This window comes from Volvox carteri (assembly GCF_000143455.1).
Source record: "Volvox carteri f. nagariensis unplaced genomic scaffold VOLCAscaffold_32, whole genome shotgun sequence".
Classification (NCBI taxonomy): domain Eukaryota; kingdom Viridiplantae; phylum Chlorophyta; class Chlorophyceae; order Chlamydomonadales; family Volvocaceae; genus Volvox; species Volvox carteri.
Genome location: NW_003307575.1, coordinates 285154 through 305539, shown reverse-complemented (window position 1 = coordinate 305539; position 20386 = coordinate 285154). Strand labels below are relative to the sequence as shown.

Here is a 20386-nt window from a genome sequence, read left to right as displayed (position 1 = left end):
CTTCTACGCAGGCGGACACGCAATCTCCGGCCGTGGAGGTTCCTGATATTGATAAGTATGTTGCAGGTGCGCGAGAGAGTGGGGTCTCCACGGCAATCGACGCACAGTTGTCCAAATTTTTGCTTCCCTTCGGTGTGCGCAGGCTCATCATCGGGGGACCTTCCCACGGGCACACAGCAAGTTGTTGCCAAGTTATTGGTGTCCAACTCGATTGCTGGTTCTGTGATTGGAAAGGCGAGCGTATCGTATTCTGGGCGTCCTTTGTCCCGGTGGCCGTGCACTGAAGTTCCTTGGCCTTTGCGCGCAGGCCGGTGCGAACATTGAGCAGCTGCAACGTTCATCAGGAGCGCGTGTACAGCTCTCACGAGCCGGCGAGTTTTACCCAGGCAAGTTGTGGCGATCGATCTGAGTGACTACCTGCATACTTAACTGGAGCAACCTGAACCCAGGATAATGTTGTTCTATTATCAACTTCTTTTGTTGTGATTTGCAGGAACCTCGGACCGCGTCTTGCTGTTGTCGGGTTCTCTTCATGCTGTGCTGACTGCCATTTTCCTTATCCTTGAGAAGATATCGCGCGATGCAAATGCGAGTGCGTCTTCTAATGGAGTCAAGCGAGGCGCCAAAAAGCCGGAAGAGGCGGTGGGTGGAGGGGGTCTGTAACCGGATCGTTTGGTGTTATTTATAAAGCCGCCGGGCGGCGTGTTCTTCCTCAAGCCACTGTATCGGCAACTTCTACTGAATGCAATTGTTGGGTTGTTCCTTGCATATCCTCTCTGTGCAGGGTCAAGCACAGGTCAAGCTTGCGCTTTCCCGCAGGCTTTGTGGCCTCCTCATTGGCCATAAGGGACAGACGGTGCGCGACTTTATCGGTGACTCGGGCTCAACCATCCGGGTGCAGTCTCTTTCGGAGCTTACTCCCAGCGATCCCGAGCGTACGATCACGGTTTCGGGTGCGCGCGATCAGGTCCTGCGGGCCGTCGCGCTCATTTTGAACACGGTGAGCTTTGCCTCCTGCATGGATGTAGTTGATTACGTTCCCCTTGAGGAGGCAGGTGAAGGACCGGTAATCTTAATGGCGCTATTGCTACAGTGACCTTATGAAATGGTCGAGGGCATACGTGGTACACATGGTCTTAAACGCCAATGTCTCTGTGCTTATGCTTGCACGGTGCATAGTCTACTTGCTTTGTCTGAGGGTTTGGCTGCTCCGTTTCCTTGTCTCTGCAGCTGTCCATGCACGAGGGATATGCGTCGTACATGGAGACGACGCTGCAGTTGGCTACCAACCAGGGGGTAGTGCTGCCGCCTCGTGCAGCGTCTTCCAAGAACGTGCTGTCCAACGTGCGCACGCAACTGACTCTGTACCTGTCTGATGACGACGTCGGCGCCATTCTGGGCAAGAAGGGCCAGAACCTCATCGAGGTGCAGCAGGTAGGTATGAAAATGGGCATGGTAATTCTAGTTCAAGTGGGTGATAATCAGTTGGTTGCGTAAATTTGGTTAGCGCTTCTTATGGCATTGTTAGCTCGTGGCATGGCATTCTATATTTCATATGTTTCCTTTGCCTGTTGCTGTTGCTGCTGTGAACCGGTCTGCAGAGCTCGCGCGTCACCATCAAGATCTCAGATCGCTCGAAGATGGACCCCACGACCAACGAGCGCGAGGTCACCATCAGCGGCAACTACAGTGCCGTGAAGCTTGCAGAGGCAATGATCGCGGAGAAGCTCTCTGTGGCGCGCAGCCAGGCACGCTCCCGCGATGGCGGAGCGAGTGACGACGCTTGAACAAGTTGATGTACAGCTCTAGTGCAGCGCGCCGCGTATGAGTAATGTTTTTTTGAGTAAGCCAACGAACTACGTTTACCACGTCCTGGGATTCAAGGGCGGTAGCGGACACAGGTGCATTTAGCATTGTATGGACGGAATCATAAGGGCGATGAGATGGATGAGCGACAAGGTATGGGACAGTTGCGCCCGTAGCCAAATTACACTATGGTACATTCTGAACTGGGACATTTCAACTTCGTACGTACGACTAGTACAGTGTGGGCGTAGTTAACAGTGTGGCGGCGTTGCTTTCGGAACGTAATTATGTTAGGCAATGGCCTCCGTGACTTACCTGCACATGCACATGTTGAAAGACTTCGTCGTACATTTGGTGTTTTTTGTCGTGCATGAGTTTTTTGGCATTTTTGTGGGAAGCCCTTCATCTTCTCGTCCACGACGGAACGTTTGTGGCTCGCGCGATTTGGAAGTTAAGCAAAGAGTGTAAAATAAGGACTTTCTCAGGTCCCCTTACTACAGTTCTGACCAAGAAGGTCTGCAGAGCACTTGGCTTATATGACGAAGTGCTTACAGTCAACAAAATCATATAGGCTAACGCCTTGTTCCTGCAGTGCTCCACTAGCTTTGCCAACCTAATGCGGATATTCTCTGAAGAGGAATTGTGACCAAAAATTCGTTGCGGCAGTTATCTAGCTGTGGCAGGTTACATGGAGTACCTTCGTATGCATAGTACAAACAGACGCGGCCAAATGCGTGCACCGGAAGTAAACACGTCAATCGACTTTCAAAGTGGCTGCTAGGGCTTCAGTGGGCTGGTTGGGACGTTAGTTGGGTTAGTCTCATGCAATAGATGTGCTTATGGTGTTGTATATTTTTGCACCCACCTTCAACTTGAAGGTTTCCCTACCATTGGTAGACTTGGCGAAGGAGCCGACGTGGCATCGGGACATCTTGATCCTGGCGTGTAACGTTCCCAGAGGTTACCTTTCAGATATCCTTTACCCTTTCATTCTTGAGAAGCCTGTGTACCTTGCTATATCCCTTCACGACCTATGCATAGCATTGCATCGCAGCTTCTTTCTCAGCCTTTAAGAAGACGGGCAGATCGATGGCATATGAGCTCCTGTGCCCGTAAAGTTCTGGCTCCAGGCCCAAAGCTTGTGCGTAAATCGTGTCAACCTTCTAGAACTGAAATCCTAAGTGGGAGGATGACGGCAGTCGCCCCCGACACCGTAACATTAACTTTCACCAACGGCCCATGGCCCCCGTGGCTTTGATGGACCCCTCCGCACTTGTGCGGACACTATAATTGTAACCTAAGTATATTCTACCAAGTAAGAAGTGTTCGACATCCCTTTGCGCGCAGGCCGGGTACGGAACCCCTGAGGTCGGGGTGCTATTCCACGTCGCTGCCTGCCTGCCTCCCTGCGCAGAAGTTACAGCAAGAATAAGAGACGGATACGTGTCGATGGATCGAGTAACCGAAGCCAGCTACACAAACCACCAAAGGCAATCGTTCCACACGACACGCTTCCTGTCACAAATGTTTTGTACCAAGAGGATATTTGAAGTCATGCTCGTCTGCGCGCGTTCCAGAAAGCATGGGCATAAGCAGCGGCCTAATTGCTCGTGTACTTCAGGGTACTCTGTAATTGGAGGGGCGAAGAGGCGGCCGACGGGCTTCGGATTCTGGGCCGTTCCGATCCGGTTACTCTATCATCCTAGTTGCACTGCAGTGCATGCACGGTCGAATGGGCCACTATCAACTGGCCACATAGGAAGGCACCGTACTGATACGAAGACAAGTCGGGTGTCGGCTTCCTCGAAGCCGGAAAAAGGGCGAGGTCCCCCTGCATCCGTACAGGCCGGTAGCTAGGGTACTGTCAACGTGGTGGGAGCTATGCTTGTTGCAGCAGTGCTGATGCTGTGGGAGCTATGCTTGTCAGAGCGCGGGAGGCAGGAAGCCGGGGCTTATAACCTGTTGAGGAGACGGTGTCTCTCTGGAACCTAGCAGACACGGTTATCTTGTACTTAGGTTTTGGAACTCTGTGGTTAAGAGGCCGGGAACGCTGTGTCACCGGGCATTTGTCGCCGACCTGGAGTTGGCACTTGGGGGCGTCTCTGAGTGTTGGGCAAGCAAGGTACTAGCCTTTCTTACTAGCTTAGGAGTGGAACCCCCCACTAATACGCGCGGTAATGATGTTATAGCGTACTACACCACCCTTAAATTGCCAGTTGAGAACATTCTTAAGGTATTTGCCAAGCGGCTTGATGCACGGTGGGAGTGCCCGAATACCTTGGGTGACCCCCGCGTCTTCCCCATAGGAATTACCGGAGCCAAGGCGTGTCGCTATACGAACTGGATGGGAGCTGCCCCGCCTAGGGGTGCGCGTCTCGATTGGTTGGAGCACACTAAAGGGACCATGCCCCAGCGACTTCATCATGTGCTCATGCGTTTTCGGTTAGGCTGTTGGGAGTTAGAGGTTAACAGGCCTAATGGGCGTGAGCGCACCGCGCGTACCTGCAGGCTTTGTGACTGTGGAGCGGTTGAAGATGAGTTGCATGTTTTCGAAGAATGTCCCGCTTACAAGAGCATACGGGCTAAGTATGATGGTGACCTAGTCCTTACGGGGCGCAGCATGCGCACCATTATGACTGAGGCGACACCCCTGGCATTGGCCAGGTACCTCTCGGAAATTTGGAAGGCCAGGCACGTCGCGCTGAGGCGCTTCGCCCTGAAGCGGACGAGGGTGAATGAAGATGACCTCCCGCGTACCCGCATCAATACCAACACAACGTCCATGGCCCCCCCGGCTTTTACGGACACACCCGCACTTGTGTGCGGAACTTGTAACTTGTAACTTGTAGCTAAGAGCCATTGGCCGTTACATGTAGTCGGGAGGTCCGCGACCTGCCACCGAGAGCCCTTGCTTGGGCGTTAACGTATGCGTCTGAGGTGCCGTTACCGGCACACAGCAGGGGCTCGGCCCCCAAGTCCGCGGTCTAGGCCGGATGCTCAACGGTCAGCAGACACAATCGCAGCTTGCCAGCCTTCAGCCTGTTGACTTTGCGGTCTGGTGCCGCAGCCCGAACACACACGGAAAACAGCGCCGTACAGCACCGTACGCACTGCCTACGATGCCCCTTCAGGCATGGACCTGCCCATTTGTAATGCTGGGCGTTCATGGACGTGGGGTGTCCTTGCAAACACAAAGGTGCGAACCAGGGGATACCCCTCTCCCTTGCGCGAAATCCTACCATGGTGCGATAGGTATCGCTATTGCTTTATGCTGCCTGCTGGCCCTGCTCGATGTTGTTAGGGATTTCAGTTCCGTCAGGATCCGTTTATGGGCTTATACATGAAATTATTCAGTTCCGTTTCTGGGCTCATACACAACGTTATTAAGTGCGAGCTCGAGGTTTTCGCAAACTTCAAGAAGGTGGAAAGTGCGTGGGTGCGGGCCTGCGGCTGGTAGGAGAGGCCATCGTTGTTGTTGTATGGGCCAATCCTTTCTGGCCTTCGTCATGTCGTCATGGAACCACGAGAGGCTGGCGCAATTTCACATAATTTCCCTTCGGACGGGAAACAACCACGCATGGAAATGGCTAAATACAAGCACTGGATGGGGTTGCGGTTTGAGAAAGCAGCCGGGCAAGCTGTTTGCCGCATGCCAATATGTTTAGTCCTTTCGATATGCATCGGTTTCCATTGCGTTTATCCGGCCGCTAGAAGCAAGTAGCGCTTATGGGGGAAATCACGCGCGAGCAAAAGATCTGCTGAGGTTTTAGGTTTTTCCTTATGCGATTCTACGATATTTCTTTCGGACAGCCTTCAGTTGGCCCTTGGAGCCCCGATCTTGTACGCCCCCCTATACACACAGACTCCCTACATAACCGTTACACAATAATATACACAGACTCACTACATACAATCTTCTGCTGTCCTGGATTTAGGCGTTGTCCAATCAATCAAGCCGCCACGGTCAACAAACAGGCTTCAGAAACAGGCTTTCCTCCCCAAGCATGAGGTAGCTGACTCAACTTTTGACACTGGGGGAAAAAGAAGTTTCGAGAGCGGTACCCTCCTAGACAGACCAACCGGTGCTAAATAGCCATTTTCGCGAGGCTCGTACATTCTAGCCTGTGCACAAAAGCAAGATTTTCTGCAGTACTGACATACCAGCTGACATATTAGCAGGATTTACACATGAATTGCAGTTCTGATGGGTTTCCTGAGTTAACTTAACCATCCAACCTAAGCCAGAAGGTTTTACGGACAATTGTGTTACACCATGACCTTTCACGCAAGTGACGATCACGTCCGGACGGAATACACGAATTTTACACTTAACACGAACAAAAATGGCGACTATATTGAAGGAATGGACACCTTTCTAGGCAATCCTGGAGCGACCCTACTTCAAACGTCACGCAATTTGCGTGAACACAGATAAAAATTGGCTGCGGGCGGCAAGCTCCGCAGCAAAAATTAGAACTCATGTTTTGTTAAACGCCTCGAAATGTAGACTCACAGCCGTCCACCGTGTTACGGTGTCAAGTCAAGTGCGACTACAGGAGCAGCATCGGACATCGTATTGCAGTATGAACTTAGGAGGATAGCAGGAAATTCATGTCACTCGTCAGTCAAGTCGCAGTGCTCACAAGCTGGTACTAGATGGCACAGCACCGCCATGTACACATGCATTCACGAAAAGGATGACGACAAGCCAAGGATAACCATCTGACTGCCTTTTATAGGCCGAAGGGCTTCTGCAGCTTTGGCAGCATGTCCACGAAGACCAATGTGAACACCACGTGAGGCGCAATACGGATGCAGTAAGTCGGGAAACCTGCAAAAACAGGAGCGTGCGAGATTTTTAAAGCAAAGCAAAACAAGCCCCAAACATCAAAAGCGACATACCCGTGTAGAACTTGAGCGGCCCCTCGTTCTTGAGCGTCTGGATTGCGCAATCAATTGGACCCTTGTACGGCATCGAGCCATCTGGGTTGGGAGTCATCTTCTGCAAGCGCGTCTTGATGAAGTCGAATGGCAAACTGTGTGGGTTTTGTGGGCATGAAAAGGACGCACCGTTTGTCACCGGGCAAGGCGGGACCATTGCAAGGCACAAAGCAATACCAGGGATTACACAACGCCAGCAGTAACTAACATCGCAAAGCACAGCACTCCTAACCATCCATACCTGAAGGCAGACGCGAGGAAACCCGCGATGAATGCACCGCCAAGCACGGCAGCACTGCCACCCTTTTCGAATCCGGCAGCCTCGATCATCTCCTTTGCCTGAACAAGAATACCAGCGTATTAGATTTTTAAACGGCAGTTGCACAGCAAGACTGAAACTATCATAATTTTTCCCTTATCCAATCAGCATCGCCATTCTCACCTGGTCGTTAGACGCAAGCATACCCATGTTCAGGGACATCGCACGGACCACCGTCGGCGCAGCACCACGGAAAAGGCCGGCAACACCATCCTCACGGACGATCCTGAGCGACATTGCACACATTTGTGGGGACACGATTGCACAACCATGATGCGCTGCATATTACCAACATGCAGGGTACCAGGTTCGACGCAATGCAAGGCATACATAGCCCAAGAACACCCACCTAATAAATGCATCACCAACGCCCTTGTAATTACGGCGCTGCTCCACGGGCAGGGTTGAATCCGCCTGTTGTTTAGGACAGCGTACACAGCGGCCAGGTTTCCAGGCTCTGAAACAGGTTACTTTTATGGATTAGAAATTACGCTTGCAGTCCTTGCACTAGCGCACCTGCATACGGATGAGCGTTAGGTCAGCGGGCGAGCCCACCAAAGCGCCAATGCCGCCGGCCGATAGACCTGCAACAGCCTTCTGCCACAATGGCAGGTTCTGCAGGACAAAGGCGACAGCAAACAGATTTCAATTGCAAAAAAAAGCAAGGGGACCTTCCATACCATCAGGCCTCAAAATAATGACTTAGTACAAAAGTCGCTAGGAGTTAAGCATGCGCCGCTGACCTTGCCATTGTTACGGGCCTTCAGCTCTTCAGACATAACGTTGAAAACCCCGAGACGGGTCGTGGTATACGTCGCCTGGCGCAGCAATCCGGCGCTCAAACCCCTGTAAAGAGCGCCGATACCCTCCTTGCGTGCAATCTCCGCACCGACAGCCAACTGCAATCATCGGGGCAAGCAAAACAGAACCTGGAAAACCGGTGGAGCAAAACGAGCTGCGATGCGCCCTGGCAATGCGCTCGGGTCTGCCCGTTTCCCACTACATAGGAATGGAAATGGACCGTGACCAGCGCGCACAGGCCCCTGCCCCAACGGCCATGCATCAAGAGCGTATACCCATCGTGCGAAAACCCATCCTTACCGGTCCACCCTTGGCACCCAGCTGGATGCGGACCTTCACCATGTCGATTGGCTGGATGATGCAGGTCGCCATCATACCCGACAGACCACCGTTGACAAAAGGCTTAGCGGCCTTCCATGCCGCGGGAGGCTGCTGAGTCTGAGCAGACATCTGCACGGGTAAGGGCGAAGCCAGTCAGGAGTCATGTGTCCAGATCCAGTACTGCGCATGCAAATATTAAATAGAAGGCCATGGCGTTGCATCGCCACCGGTGCCAGGAGTTGATTTTTTCAAGGTACATCTCCATTTTCATCTCCCTAGAAGAGGCATCACGTAACCCAATAGCAAGTGATGATAGGAGTTCAAAGAAACAAGCTCAGACGATATGGATCCAAAGGAAACATGTGATCAAAACGTTTTCCCAAGCGCGTGCGTGGTCATCACGTCTGCCTCAGCAACGATTAAGAGGCCGTTGCAGTTCCCGGCGGCTTCATCATGCAACAAAAATAACAAAGTGGATGCTTATATATACATGCCTTGGCCAGCCCCAAAGGTGGTGTCTGGGTCATGCCTCACCTTTCGCACGCGGAGAGGTCGGCGAAGTCACGCACGGAAGGCTCCGAGCACGCTAACCCAACGGAATAGCCGACGTAAGCACACCCTGATAAGTCGTTGAAGGCTAGAGTAATGTCATAAATGAAAGCGCCAGTTCTAAAAAGGAAATCATACCAATGCCGTACCAACGAGTTTACAAGGCACATAAGCCCCAGCCATTGCATGCAGTATCACAGCTGCATGCTGGCGTTTTAGGAACCTAAAACCCCACGATTGAATCCCTGTTATGCCGTCCTCAAAAACTTTACTGGGAGGCTTGCTTGGCATAAATTCTCATATTGCTAAAACGTTGAATGCGCAAACTCATGAGCTTCTGTAAATTAGCTAGCTGAATTAGTTGATCTATAGATGCAGGATAAACCAGTATAGTCAAAGAGTTTGCCATGGACGCTCAGAACAAGCCTCAGATTTTAGAACACCTGCACAAAAGCCTAACGGTTACCCTTTATGATTGCAAGTCAGTCTGGGAGTGTTTCATGTGGTTTATTGTCTCGTCCTATGCTAAGCTGTTATCCAGATTGTTCTCCCGCTTTGCTGCAAGCATACCCTCCAGGACACGCAATCGCAGTGAAACCATGTTGCAATTCCCAATCTGCATTGGGAGTTTCTTTGCGTGTCGCTCGGCTGCTAGAACCCACCTCTGAAGCCGTTGGGGGCAGCTGGTGACCTGCGGGACAAACATTTGTGTTCGCAGATGGATACCAGGGAGCGCCAAGTTTGTAACGCTGGGCTCCTATGCACGGAACACAGGATGCCTTCAGGTGGGCCTCAGGCTCCACTCCGCACTTTGAGAACCTCTTCATGTGAAACGTAGCGGTCAAGTCAAAGTCGCCCCCATATGGCCAAACCAACTTAGCAGAAAGCACCACCATGATTACCACCATCACCGGTCTCTGTCCACGCGAACTGGGGCGATTCGTGCCCGCCAGTCCACGGAATGCAGCTTGCTCGGACCTGTACAATGGACTTAAGGTACCATGCGCGTGCAACCGCACGCGCCGCAAGGATTGAACACTGCAGGTAGCCGACAAGGGGTGCAGCGAAGCAGAAATGGCAGTGAAGGGCGCACGCATACACGGGGCCACATGGAGTCATTCATAAGAGGGACTCAGCGGGTTTGATCCCAGGATTGACCACCCTCATCCGACAGCGACGGCCGGGACCCCGGGCGGGCGGGCATGCACAGAATATTGACGCCAAGCGTCGCGCCATGGATGCCGTTCCTTCCGGTGTCCCTACCAGCTTCAATCCCACGATCGACTTACTTTCGCATGACCCGGCGCACGAGCTTATCAGCTTATCGCTCGTTTCACGTCCCTATCCACCGACGCAAGTGCAGGTGTACGAATTGGATGGCCCTGAGCTCAAAACGGTCAAGGAGAGCGAGAAGAAGCTGTCGTTCAAGTGCGGGACATTTGGGGCGTCGTCGCTCGCCGAGCGGCGCCTGGCCACGGGCAACTTCGGCGGCGAGGTGCAGATTTGGGACCTTGAAAACACAGCGCAGCCGGTGTTCTCTGCGCAGGCTCACCAGTCCATTGTAAACGCAATCGACGGTTGCGGCGGCCAGGTGGGCAGTTGGGATGTATGCGTGGGCTGCGGAAGTGTAAATCAGCACCTTTGCACCCACACGCGGGGCCCAGCAGAAGGGGGATGGAAAGGATTGCTGTGCACAGTATGCGGTATCAGCGATGCCGGGTGACATTGACTGGTTTGGGTCTTGATTGGGGCGAATTCGGCCACCACCGGGCTCCACCCAGTATAGCATGAGTAAGGTACCCGAGTGTGAAGGAGACGCTGAGAGGGCAGTTGGGAGTTCCCAGGTCTGACAGAGCTGCCGGAGGACCTCCGGGTGATTGGGACGGACCTGGGCCTCCGGACAGGCCTTGTGAGGCGGCCTCGCGGGGCTTCCAGGTCTGCCAGATAGCTACGTAGCTAGGGAAGCGGGAGCTATCAGGGAATTTGTTATAAAGACGCCGTGAAATTTGTTGTGTGTTATTGCTCATCAGCACATTCCAGCGTGAGCAATGGAAGCAGAGCCATGCCACCCGTTTCCGGCCCAAGACTTCACGGGACCCGGCGCCCCTGGGCACCCACGGCATCCTTTCCTCCCAGGCCCGCCATCTACGCCGTGCGGCGCACGTTGCTGGTTGGCCTCCCCCGCAACTGCGTCCCTGTCCACATGCCCACCTGCAGGCCAAGGGCTACGGCGCACCTGAGCTCGCCACATGCGGGCGGGACGGTTGCGTGCGCGTGTGGGATGTGAGGCAGCATGATGCCCCCGTCGCCGCGTTTGAGCCGGCAGACCCCAATAACATAAGGTGGGTGGGAAGCGTCTGCTCTGCGCTCTGCGATGTTTCGCGCGGGGCCTGTGCTGGCGACCTTCGCCACTCCCGCGCACCAGGATTTACCCTTTCAATCCCACATTCTTCTTGCCAACCTTTGAATTATGGCATGAAGAGGCATGGTTATGTCATTGTCGCGTTTTCGTAGGTTTGTAGTTTCTAAGGGTTTTCCTGGATATCATCATCGCATGCTCGTGCCTGATCACTGGCCTGCGGGGCCCTACGGACAGTTAAGCCGGTCGCCCCGGTCAAGTCCAGGTGGTACCGTCAGATGAACCACCCAAGCCATTTAACCTTCCTATGCCGCTCCAGTTCGGGTGTTGTTTGGGCACGGCCTTACCTCCCTATCCCATCAGCCACATGCACGTAGTACGGCGCTCTCCCTCTGCTTGCAGCGCACATGTGCCTGTCGGTCCACGGCATGAGTACGCCAGTGCACGTGCGTTCCTCAGTCCAAATGGTACCTAAAACTGAATCCATGGATTTGTCTTGGCCGCTTCAGGGACTGCTGGTGCGTTTCCTTCGGGAATTCGTACAACGATGAGGAGCGCTGCGTGCTGGCGGGATACGACAACGGGGACGTGAAGATGTTCGATTTACGCATGAACAAGGTGGGCGGCTGCGGGCGAATGGGTGGATGCGGATGCACACTGGCGCTGTATGTGTGCGTCCTCGGGGCACATTTCGTTTCTTCACTGGAGCGGCACATAAATATGCGGCGGTCTTGATATTCGCCTTTTCTGTAGCATTCGGCATTCGTTCCGTTCTTTCTTTGTCTAGACCACTGGCTGCTCAGCAGAGCTTATATATTTTACGATTTGATATACACATACCGTGGTATGACCTACACACCAGTACTTTCTTTTTGCCCCACTTCAGCTTTTTCACCCTTCCCTTGTTTTTCCTCTTCCTTTGCCCACATGGGCGCTTTTGTCTTCAATCGGGCGGCTCCGCGACGCATCGTGTGGCAGGTGCGCTGGGAGACCAATGTCAAGAACGGCGTCTGCGGCGTGCAGTTTGACCGCAAGGACATCGCCATGAACAAGTTTGTGGTCACCTGCCTGGAGGCGCAGTTCCATGTCTTCGACGCGCGCACGCAGCACCCCAAAAAGGTAGGGCACGCCGGCGCGCCCTTCCGTGCGAGCTGAAGGCAACGGGCTGAATGCATTCTAGGAACCCAAATAAGGGGATAGTGCAAAGCTGGGAGCGGAGGACATTAGGCGCGATACGGGTCCTGTTGTGTACGTACGGGGATTTGTTGTGTGGTATAGGATAGGTTTCATGATTGCCGCCTCAACTCCGACAATCCCGCGCACCGTGGCTAGGGCCTCTACCCCTCATCGCGGTCGTGTGTCCGTAACAGATCTCGTTGATGCCGCAGGGCCGCAGCCGTAACCTGTATCACGCCGACCTCCATATACATATACCATTCCTGGGCATTAGCGCTTATGTTTGGATGCAACTCCTGTGTCCGATTGCCCGCGTTTTCACAATCTCCGGTCAGGGGTTCGCATGCGTGTCAGAGAAGATCACCGCCGGCGCCACGGTGTGGGGGTGCCACCATTTGCCACAAAACCGGGAAGTGTTTATGGTGGCAGCGGGTGACGGCAACCTGTACCTGTACAAGTACCACTACCCAGACCAGCGGAAAGTCAAGGTGCGTGCGCGCAAAAGGAAGGCTGGGCTCGGGCGGACTAAGGTGACGGAAAGCCCGGAATGTGCAATAAACAGAACACCCGTGTCTGTATTTCCAAGGGTGGCCCGAACTGTGTCTCAACTCTGTCACTGCCTAGCTTCTACACTTCCCCTTCCGCTGTGGAGCTAGGAGGTGTTTCCTAGGGCATCTTGCCTGGATCATAGACCTAGGGCATCTTTATCTGGATCATATGGCTTCGTTAGCTCGCACGTATTCTATGTTCGGAAGGAACTTGAAGGCCCGACGCTACTGAACCATAATGGGCGCCACGACTGGCGCTACCTAATGCTCGGGTTGGCAATATCACTTTCACAGCCCGTGCAAAAATCCAACTCTGTGGCCCCATGTGAGTTTTCACTTATCTCCATCGCCCGCACCAGGACCACGATGGCTTGGATCTGGGGGTGGCGGGCTCCGTGGAGATGCTCAATTACAAGAACCTCAGCACGCAGCCCATCTCCGGATTCGATTGGAGTTCCGACAAGGAGGGCCTCTTTGCGTGCGTCGCCTTCGATCAGTGCGTGCGTGTGGGCATCACCACCAAGCTCAATAAGGCGTAGAGAGGAGGCGGGTTACTTGGAAGGAGGTTGGTCTGTGGCGCTGTGCGCGTTGCTCCGGGATTGAAGCCCAGCGCGAGCAGTATTGGAGGTTTTGCTACCTTGGGGATTCGGTCTGACCTGTCATTGTGTGCGGCCGGCTGCTACCCTCGGTGGTGTGAAGCAACTGGAGTGAAACGCAACGCCATGCGACCCACATGGCAAGGTTAGGAAGGAGCTCGCTGACTCGAATCAACGGACTTGTTCGCGGACGACCCAGATCGGGAACTCCGCGTGGAATGTAGGGCAAGAACCCTGGTATGGGGGACCCGTTGTACCGACCGCTCGACGTTTCGGACTCATTGGACTGTGCATGTACGCATCGTACGCATGCGCTTTCGGAGAAGGGTCGTGCAGGCCGTTGCAGGAGTTGGGAGTTGCTCCTCTTTCGTGTTTCCTCTTTTGTTGTGACGATTAGCCACTTGCCATGTTGATCCACCGCCTGCGTGTACAGTGCATATGGCACGGCGCGGCCATGGTATAGTCCCCGCTCCCATGCAGCCATAGCGAACCGCACAGTTTGTTCGGCGTGCCGTCCTTCGCTAGCAGCGTCCCTGCATGGGGTTGGGGATCGAAAAGCGGTCCCCCCTAAAACTCCATGCACCATTGCCCTCGCATGGCCCTTTTTCGTTACCTTGACAAATTACAGGGATTAGGGCTGTAAAGCATGTTTATGTGCGCTCTCTGGGAAGAGCAGGACAATGCAAAACGCCTAGGTTCGGGCGATGTCGTAATTTCCCGAAATCTGTTTGCTTGCCGCGCGCTTTTCCCTGCATGGTTATCGGTGTGGGCCCCGCATATGGTTGCCGTATGGCCTTACGCATTGGACTTTCTTGGACTCTAACCTTGAGCAAGTTTCATCCTAAGCGCATTGTCCGGGCCCGGGTTAGGTTAGGACTTCACACGCATCGTGTTGCTTATGGTCGGGTCCTCCGGGCGGCACGTGGATCTGTCTGGCCCGGATATACCTTCGCGTCCTTTGCTTGCTGCCGTAATCAGAGGACTCTCACGTTTACCGCGAATGTGGAAACGTGTGCGGCACACGCTTCTTTCGTCAGCGCCGGCACGCGGCGTTGTTCGCCCCGTGACCCTCCTGCGCAAGCTTGGCTGCCGGCCTGTCCTTCCGGAAGGATGGCAGCGGCCACTTGCCATGCCTCTTGAAAGAGATCCCAGAGGGATACGAAGGAGACATTTCAAAGGATGCTGGAAAAGCAGAGTGGTGGTTGGGGGATTACATGTCATCAAAACTGTACGGGTTGGCAATGAAAAGTAGTCATGTTGCAGCATTTGCCTGGGGTTAACCCGCCCCATATCTCCCTGGCCATAAAAGGTACGGGAGAATACATGGGTGCGGCGCTGTAGCGGAAGCATGTTTGGCCTCGATAAGGCGTCAGTGTACATGACTGCAAGACCCGTCACCACGACATCACCGCGTTCATGGTCACACGCCTTCCATGGTAACGCGCGGCTTAGAATGAAATTGAAATGCGTCGGACATACGTAGCCAAAACTGTAAGATTGCAGAACCAAGCGGAGTCCCAGGATACGTCAGTGGATTAGGGCAGAGCTATGAAAGGTATGAAAAAAGGAACAGTCGCTGGCGCAGCATTCGCTACAGAACCAAATTCGCTACAAAACCCGTATACATAATACAGCAAATCGCACGCCTAGCCAAAGCCATAGCCAGCGAAATGGAGTGTCGAAAATTATCCGCGGGCAAATGCCGCTTGCAGGAAATTGCTGCTGCTGGGACAGCTAACGGCCGGCGGCAGAGCCGTCAACGACCGACAATTGTTCAGTGCCGATGCTAGTTCGCAGGAAGACTTCTTACCCGCACGGGTCCACACCGCAAACAATGCAATGTGGCCCAGGGTCAACAGGTGCCAGCGTCAACACCGTAGCAAATCCGCCCGGTCATACCCTTTGAAGGGCACGCCAGCGCTGTATCACCGACTGGTACGGCCGGGGAAAGCGCCTCGGAAACTACAGCGGGCAGTAAGATCAAAATATACATTGGGAGCGCACGTCTATGCCAACTAATAATTGGTTCTAAGCACCCCGACAGGGGAATAGCCAACACTGAAACTCTGAACGCCATCCACGAAGCCGCCGGTCGCCATCCAGTCAGTGGATTGCACTTGCACACGGCCTCACAAGCGCCGTTCCTCCATATATACAATTATACTGCGATTTATCGATACAAGTTCTGTGTAAATGAAAGGATTACGCGTTAGGCCGCGCAACAACACTCTACGCCACAACCAGAAAGAACAGGCTTAAGGGAACCCTTGCATCCCCGCATAGCTCGTATCGCGCAGCTTTGCAGGTACGGGAGTTACGCACCTCGAACGCCGGCGTGACATAGACAAAGAAGCAACCAAAAAAACACATGCCTTCATTCTCCATCCACATCCACATACAGATCTACAAACATGTCTGCATACGTAAGCGACCATATGCGATGAATTGCCGATGTACATCGTACATAAGGTAAGGTAGAAAGCTTGCAGTCGCCAGGTCTTGAACTGCGTATTATCGTCTTCGTCAAAAAGGAGAGGATTGCGAACCGAGAAGGCTGCGCAGTACGGTTCCGGGTGAGAGTAAGCGTGAGGGGAACTACGCACGCGGCCAGCAGCCAGCCAGCCCACAGCGACCCTCCCTTGGTTCCATCCCACTCACGCATTCACATCATCACGCGGCTAGCCGATCATAGATCGTAGATACGGACGCACCGCAGCATCGCATCGCCTGTCCTGCACAATCACTGAACAACGCCACTTCCGAAACCATGGAATGCCTTAAACAACACTGATGACATAAACAACTGCCGTGCCAAGCCAAGCCAAACCAAGCCAAATTGTTCGTAACGTTGCCGCGCCTCATGAGATGCCACGTTGCTGGTGCGAAAGGGAAACCTCTTGGCAAGAACGGCGGAGAAAGCACGAGTACCTGGAGAGGGTGCATTAAGCAACAGCAAAGGAAGGATTGCGAACCATCGCCACACCCATACAACCACAATATAGTCAGATGCTTTGTCGCGTCCCAAGCCATGAAGGAAATGCCGTCCTCGCCGCCTGCCGTACCATCTCCTGACGCCATAGTACCCCCCTGCCTGCCATGCCGGTTGGGACCGCCCTGCCGGGCACCCATCCTATGAAACCTGCATAAATGGTTGCCGACAGGTAAAAGGCATTTCATTTGCAGCCCTACCAGCCACGGCGCAGATCCTGAATCAGATCTGAATTCGTTTAACGGCCCATATCATCCCAGCTAGGCTTCCTGCTTCGCATCAGGCGCGCCGGGAAAGTGCCACGAGGCACGGCCGGACTTCCGCAGCAATGCAAGACACCGCCGTATAAATCATAAGCCCACATCGCCAAGCAAAAAGGAATCCACAGAAACTGTAACCTCCTTGGAACGGAGCGATGCAGCTGAGTCGTTTCCGAGCCACGCCAGCAAGGACGCCAGCACAACCCAATTGTTCGCATCGCTCAAATACAGCACCTGGCTATCCGTAGCCGCATTTATGCGCATTCGAAGGGGACATCCCCCCAGTCAAAACACGGCGCTTAGCGCACGGCGACATGGGTCATAACTGCATCAAGGTCTAAGGTTATTATACGGAGAAGTTGCGCCTGAAGGTCTATGCAGTGTATGGCATGCCGTACGGCGGTTGTCGTACATCGCCAACCATCTTTCCACATAGACTCGACTGCAGCAGACCAGCAACCAAAAAAAAACCAATTCCACTCGCGGGGGGACCTCCTGCGCGCGTTCTACCGCATATCGCCAACGGAATATGCTGGCGAAGGGAAATGCAAGACCCGCAGTGCCGTCGCCCCCAGGATGTGAAGGCGAATGCAGGAGTGCTATAACACACAGAAGCTCCCGTACAGAAGCTCCCGTACAGTACAGTGCAGTGCGATCGACCCGCAATGGCTGGGCACGTGTTTAGATCAAGGCATTCAGGAGTGCCTATCATGATTAGAAAAGCACCAGCCCCGGCTGCAATGAAGGAATAAACGGCTTGCAAACCCCAGATGTCGGGCTTTAAAAAGTTCCGCTGTGCTGCGCGTGCACATGCGTGTCTGTGTCTGTGCGTCTGTGTGTTTGTGCGTGTGTTTGTGTGTGTGTGCAAGCGACAACAATGCTGGTAAAATAACACAACGCAAAGCGAAGCAGATCAATCTTGTTGACAATGTGCAATGCCACAACTTCGGAAACATGCGATGCTGTCATGGTATCTCATCACTGCCCTTTTCGTGTTCAGTGTTCTTAGCTTAGTCGAGCCGACGAGGGGCCGCCAATGGGCGGACGCCTCGTGCCCCGCTGTAGCTCGCGAATTCATTCATGCAATATCAAATTCGCATCATAGCCCAATGTGTAGCCTCCTCAAGGTTGCGTTAGAGCGCGCAGCATTCTCCCAATGAAGGAAAGGAAAGGAAAGGGCAGTCCGGTCCTATGCGATATGAGCTAAGCGACAAAAGGGAACGTGCATAAACCCAAGAATACGACGCTCGGAAAATAACGGACGCAGCTGCAGACCCATAAACGGACATCATAATGACGAACAGGCGGCGACGAACAGCCAGTCAGTGTGCGTGTGGAAAAGGGGGGAGAAGGGGGAAAACCATGCTGGCTGGAGACTCAGAGTTCTCCAGCCAGCACGGGCACCGCGCCGCTACTGGGCCCCGACGCCAAGGAGGCGCTGCCCAGCCTGGAGGGGTAGAGGGGCGTCACGTTGAAGGTGGTGCCCAGCTGGCCGACGGCGACGGCCCTCAGGGCCAGCGGCGACGTCGTGGTTCCGGAGGGTCGCTGCCCAACGGGGCGGGTGTGGCGGGTGGTTGGCCGAGCAGGGAGGGCGCGAAGCAGTGTGAGTGTACAGTGCTTCGGATTGTTCCCGTTGTTGCACCTCGCGGGTTGCGTAACCGATTTCCACCCTAATTACCTACCCCCATCACATACCTGTCCCCTTTCCCCCCTCCCTACCCCCCTACCCCCCCTCCCCACCCCCCCACGCCCACATACCACCCACCTGCTGCATGACCGACCCGAGCCAGGGGTGGCGGCTCAGCTGCAGTGATGTGGGTCGGTCCTCCGGGGCCTCAGCCAGTGCCAAACTGATGAAGTCGCGGGCGTGGGGGGAGGTGGACGAGGGAAAGCTCAGCGTCCGCTGGTTGGCATGTTGCGACAGGAAGGTGCCGCCGCCGGCCGGCTCTGCAGCCGCTGCCCTGTCCACCACGAAGGGGGCAAAGCCCACCAGCAGTTCGTACGCCAGTACACCGGTAGCCCAAATGTCCTGTGGCGGGGAATCACGGGTTCAGGGAAGGAAGGGAGTCTTAGGCATGGCGTGAAGGTGGGGGTGGGGGAGAGCGCTGTCGTTGGGTGTTGCAGCGGACTTCCCCCGGAAGTGCGGAGTGGGGCACTCTAAATCATGACATTCATTCCTACACACACGCATTCCTAGAGCGCGGGCGGTGGTGGGCTCTCGCGGTGATAGCGGAATCGCTTATGATGGATATTGTAAGCTGGTCATGTGCCACCTTCTATCGGTGCGCAAGGCGGCCAAGATGACGGTGAGGATGTCTGTACGTAACGTATCTGTAACTAACGTGCCGGGAGCTCAGGTTTGCCCCGGTGATCGTTTCATTGTGCGTGTGCTTCAGACAGAGCAGCGGCATTGGGAGCAGCGGAGGTCGGAGGTGGCAACTGATACGGGCACACATGTGCCGTTCAGGTGTCCAGCGAGCCAAACAGGAAACAGGGGCGTGCGAGCCCCGTAGTTGCAGTCACGCACAGGTCCAAGCCAACACCGCAACCTCTCCCCCAAACACAAACACGCACCACGGCTGTTGTGTACGCCAGGTCCATTTTCTCTTTGTTTTCCTCGGGCAGCATTTTGAGGGGGCAGCGCTCCACCTCGGGTGCCATGTACTCCACTGAAACGAGGGGCGAGGGGGGTGTGTGGGAGGGAGGGAGGAGGGAGGGAGGGAGGTTGAGGGAGGTTGAGGGCAGGGATAATGGATGGGGACGAATGGGGATGGGATTACCGTAGTGAAACATGTAAGATAAGCACAGAAGAGACAGATTCGTCTTTAAATGCACGGGGTTCTTACAGGGTTTTGTACGACTTACATGTGCCGGCGCGGGTGACGGCTCGCTCCTGGTTCAGGTCAATGCTGACGCCGAAATCCGCCAACAGCAGCCGCCAGTCGTTTGTGAACAAAATGTTCTCAGGCTGCAGAGGAAGAACACAACCACAGAAGTCCGTGCATGATCCCCTGTGTCACGTGCCACACATATACATGATGTCCAATACGCAGAAGCATTGTGCAAGGGGAGCTCAAAACCTGAAAGCACCCCTTACATATCTGCCACAGCCGTTTCTGCATGAATGCTTCGGTGATAAATGCCTCCGGCTTGTATGGGCCCTTTATACCCCCGAAGAGTAACGTAATACACACACATACACACACACACAATCAATCAATCAATCAATCAATCAATCAATCAATCAATCAATCAATCAATCAATCAATCAATCAATCAATCAATCAATCAATCAATCAATCAATCAATCAATCAATCAATCAATCAATCAATCAATCAATCAATCAATCAATCAATCAATCAATCAATCAATCAATCAATCAATCAATCAATCAATCAATCAATCAATCAATCAATCAATCAATCAATCAATCAATCAATCAATCAATCAATCAATCAATCAATCAATCAATCAATCAATCAATCAATCAATCAATCAATCAATCAATCAATCAATCAATCAATCAATCAATCAATCAATCAATCAATCAATCAATCAATCAATCAATCAATCAATCAATCAATCAATCAATCAATCAATCAATCAATCAATCAATCAATCAATCAATCAATCAATCAATCAATCAATCAATCAATCAATCAATCAATCAATCAATCAATCAATCAATCAATCAATCAATCAATCAATCAATCAATCAAT

The 20386-nt window shown here is 53.5% G+C and overlaps 3 protein-coding genes across 3 annotated transcripts; 2 read left to right on the top strand and 1 right to left on the bottom strand.

Moving 5' to 3' along the window:
• The first annotated feature begins 33 nt into the window (after positions 1 to 33).
• On the top strand, positions 34 to 2287 carry nvlA (uncharacterized protein). The gene is made up of 6 exons (XM_002952808.1): positions 34 to 234; positions 308 to 386; positions 494 to 642; positions 785 to 1000; positions 1231 to 1434; positions 1602 to 2287. Exons 1-6 carry the CDS (start codon positions 58 to 60, stop codon positions 1785 to 1787), a joined length of 1011 nt encoding a protein of 336 aa, XP_002952854.1. The 5' UTR covers positions 34 to 57; the 3' UTR covers positions 1788 to 2287.
• Positions 2288 to 6055: 3768 nt separating this feature from the next.
• On the bottom strand, positions 6056 to 8819 carry mitc14 (mitochondrial substrate carrier). The gene is made up of 9 exons (XM_002952739.1): positions 8723 to 8819; positions 8168 to 8317; positions 7810 to 7965; positions 7583 to 7681; positions 7416 to 7480; positions 7190 to 7292; positions 6989 to 7086; positions 6709 to 6842; positions 6056 to 6637 (listed from the first exon to the last, which is right to left on the bottom strand). Exons 2-9 carry the CDS (start codon positions 8315 to 8317, stop codon positions 6540 to 6542), a joined length of 903 nt encoding a protein of 300 aa, XP_002952785.1. The 5' UTR covers positions 8723 to 8819; the 3' UTR covers positions 6056 to 6539.
• A 171-nt stretch (positions 8820 to 8990) lies between these two features.
• Positions 8991 to 13359, top strand: VOLCADRAFT_81979 (uncharacterized protein; the record flags this gene model as incomplete). Its single annotated transcript, XM_002952807.1, has 8 exons — positions 8991 to 9218; positions 9456 to 9522; positions 10101 to 10328; positions 10955 to 11079; positions 11606 to 11714; positions 12075 to 12215; positions 12608 to 12760; positions 13180 to 13359. The coding sequence occupies exons 1-8, from the start codon at positions 9145 to 9147 to the stop codon at positions 13357 to 13359; spliced, it is 1077 nt and encodes a 358-aa protein (XP_002952853.1). The 5' UTR covers positions 8991 to 9144.
• Positions 13360 to 20386: the final 7027 nt, after the last annotated feature.

Excerpts from the sequence above, each read along its gene's own strand:
- nvlA (XM_002952808.1), top strand. The coding sequence starts at position 58 with ATGTTGCAGGTGCGCGAGAGAGTGGGGTCTCCACGGCAATCGACGCAC. Across the intron at positions 643-784 it reads CCAAAAAGCCGGAAGAGGCG|GGTCAAGCACAGGTCAAGCT; the intron begins GTGGGTGGAGGG and ends CTCTCTGTGCAG. Across the intron at positions 1,001-1,230 it reads TCGCGCTCATTTTGAACACG|CTGTCCATGCACGAGGGATA; the intron begins GTGAGCTTTGCC and ends TTGTCTCTGCAG.
- mitc14 (XM_002952739.1), bottom strand. The coding sequence starts at position 8,317 with ATGTCTGCTCAGACTCAGCAGCCTCCCGCGGCATGGAAGGCCGCTAAG. Across the intron at positions 7,682-7,809 it reads AGGCCCGTAACAATGGCAAG|AACCTGCCATTGTGGCAGAA; the intron begins GTCAGCGGCGCA and ends TTTGTCCTGCAG. Across the intron at positions 6,843-6,988 it reads TTCCTCGCGTCTGCCTTCAG|TTTGCCATTCGACTTCATCA; the intron begins GTATGGATGGTT and ends AAACCCACACAG.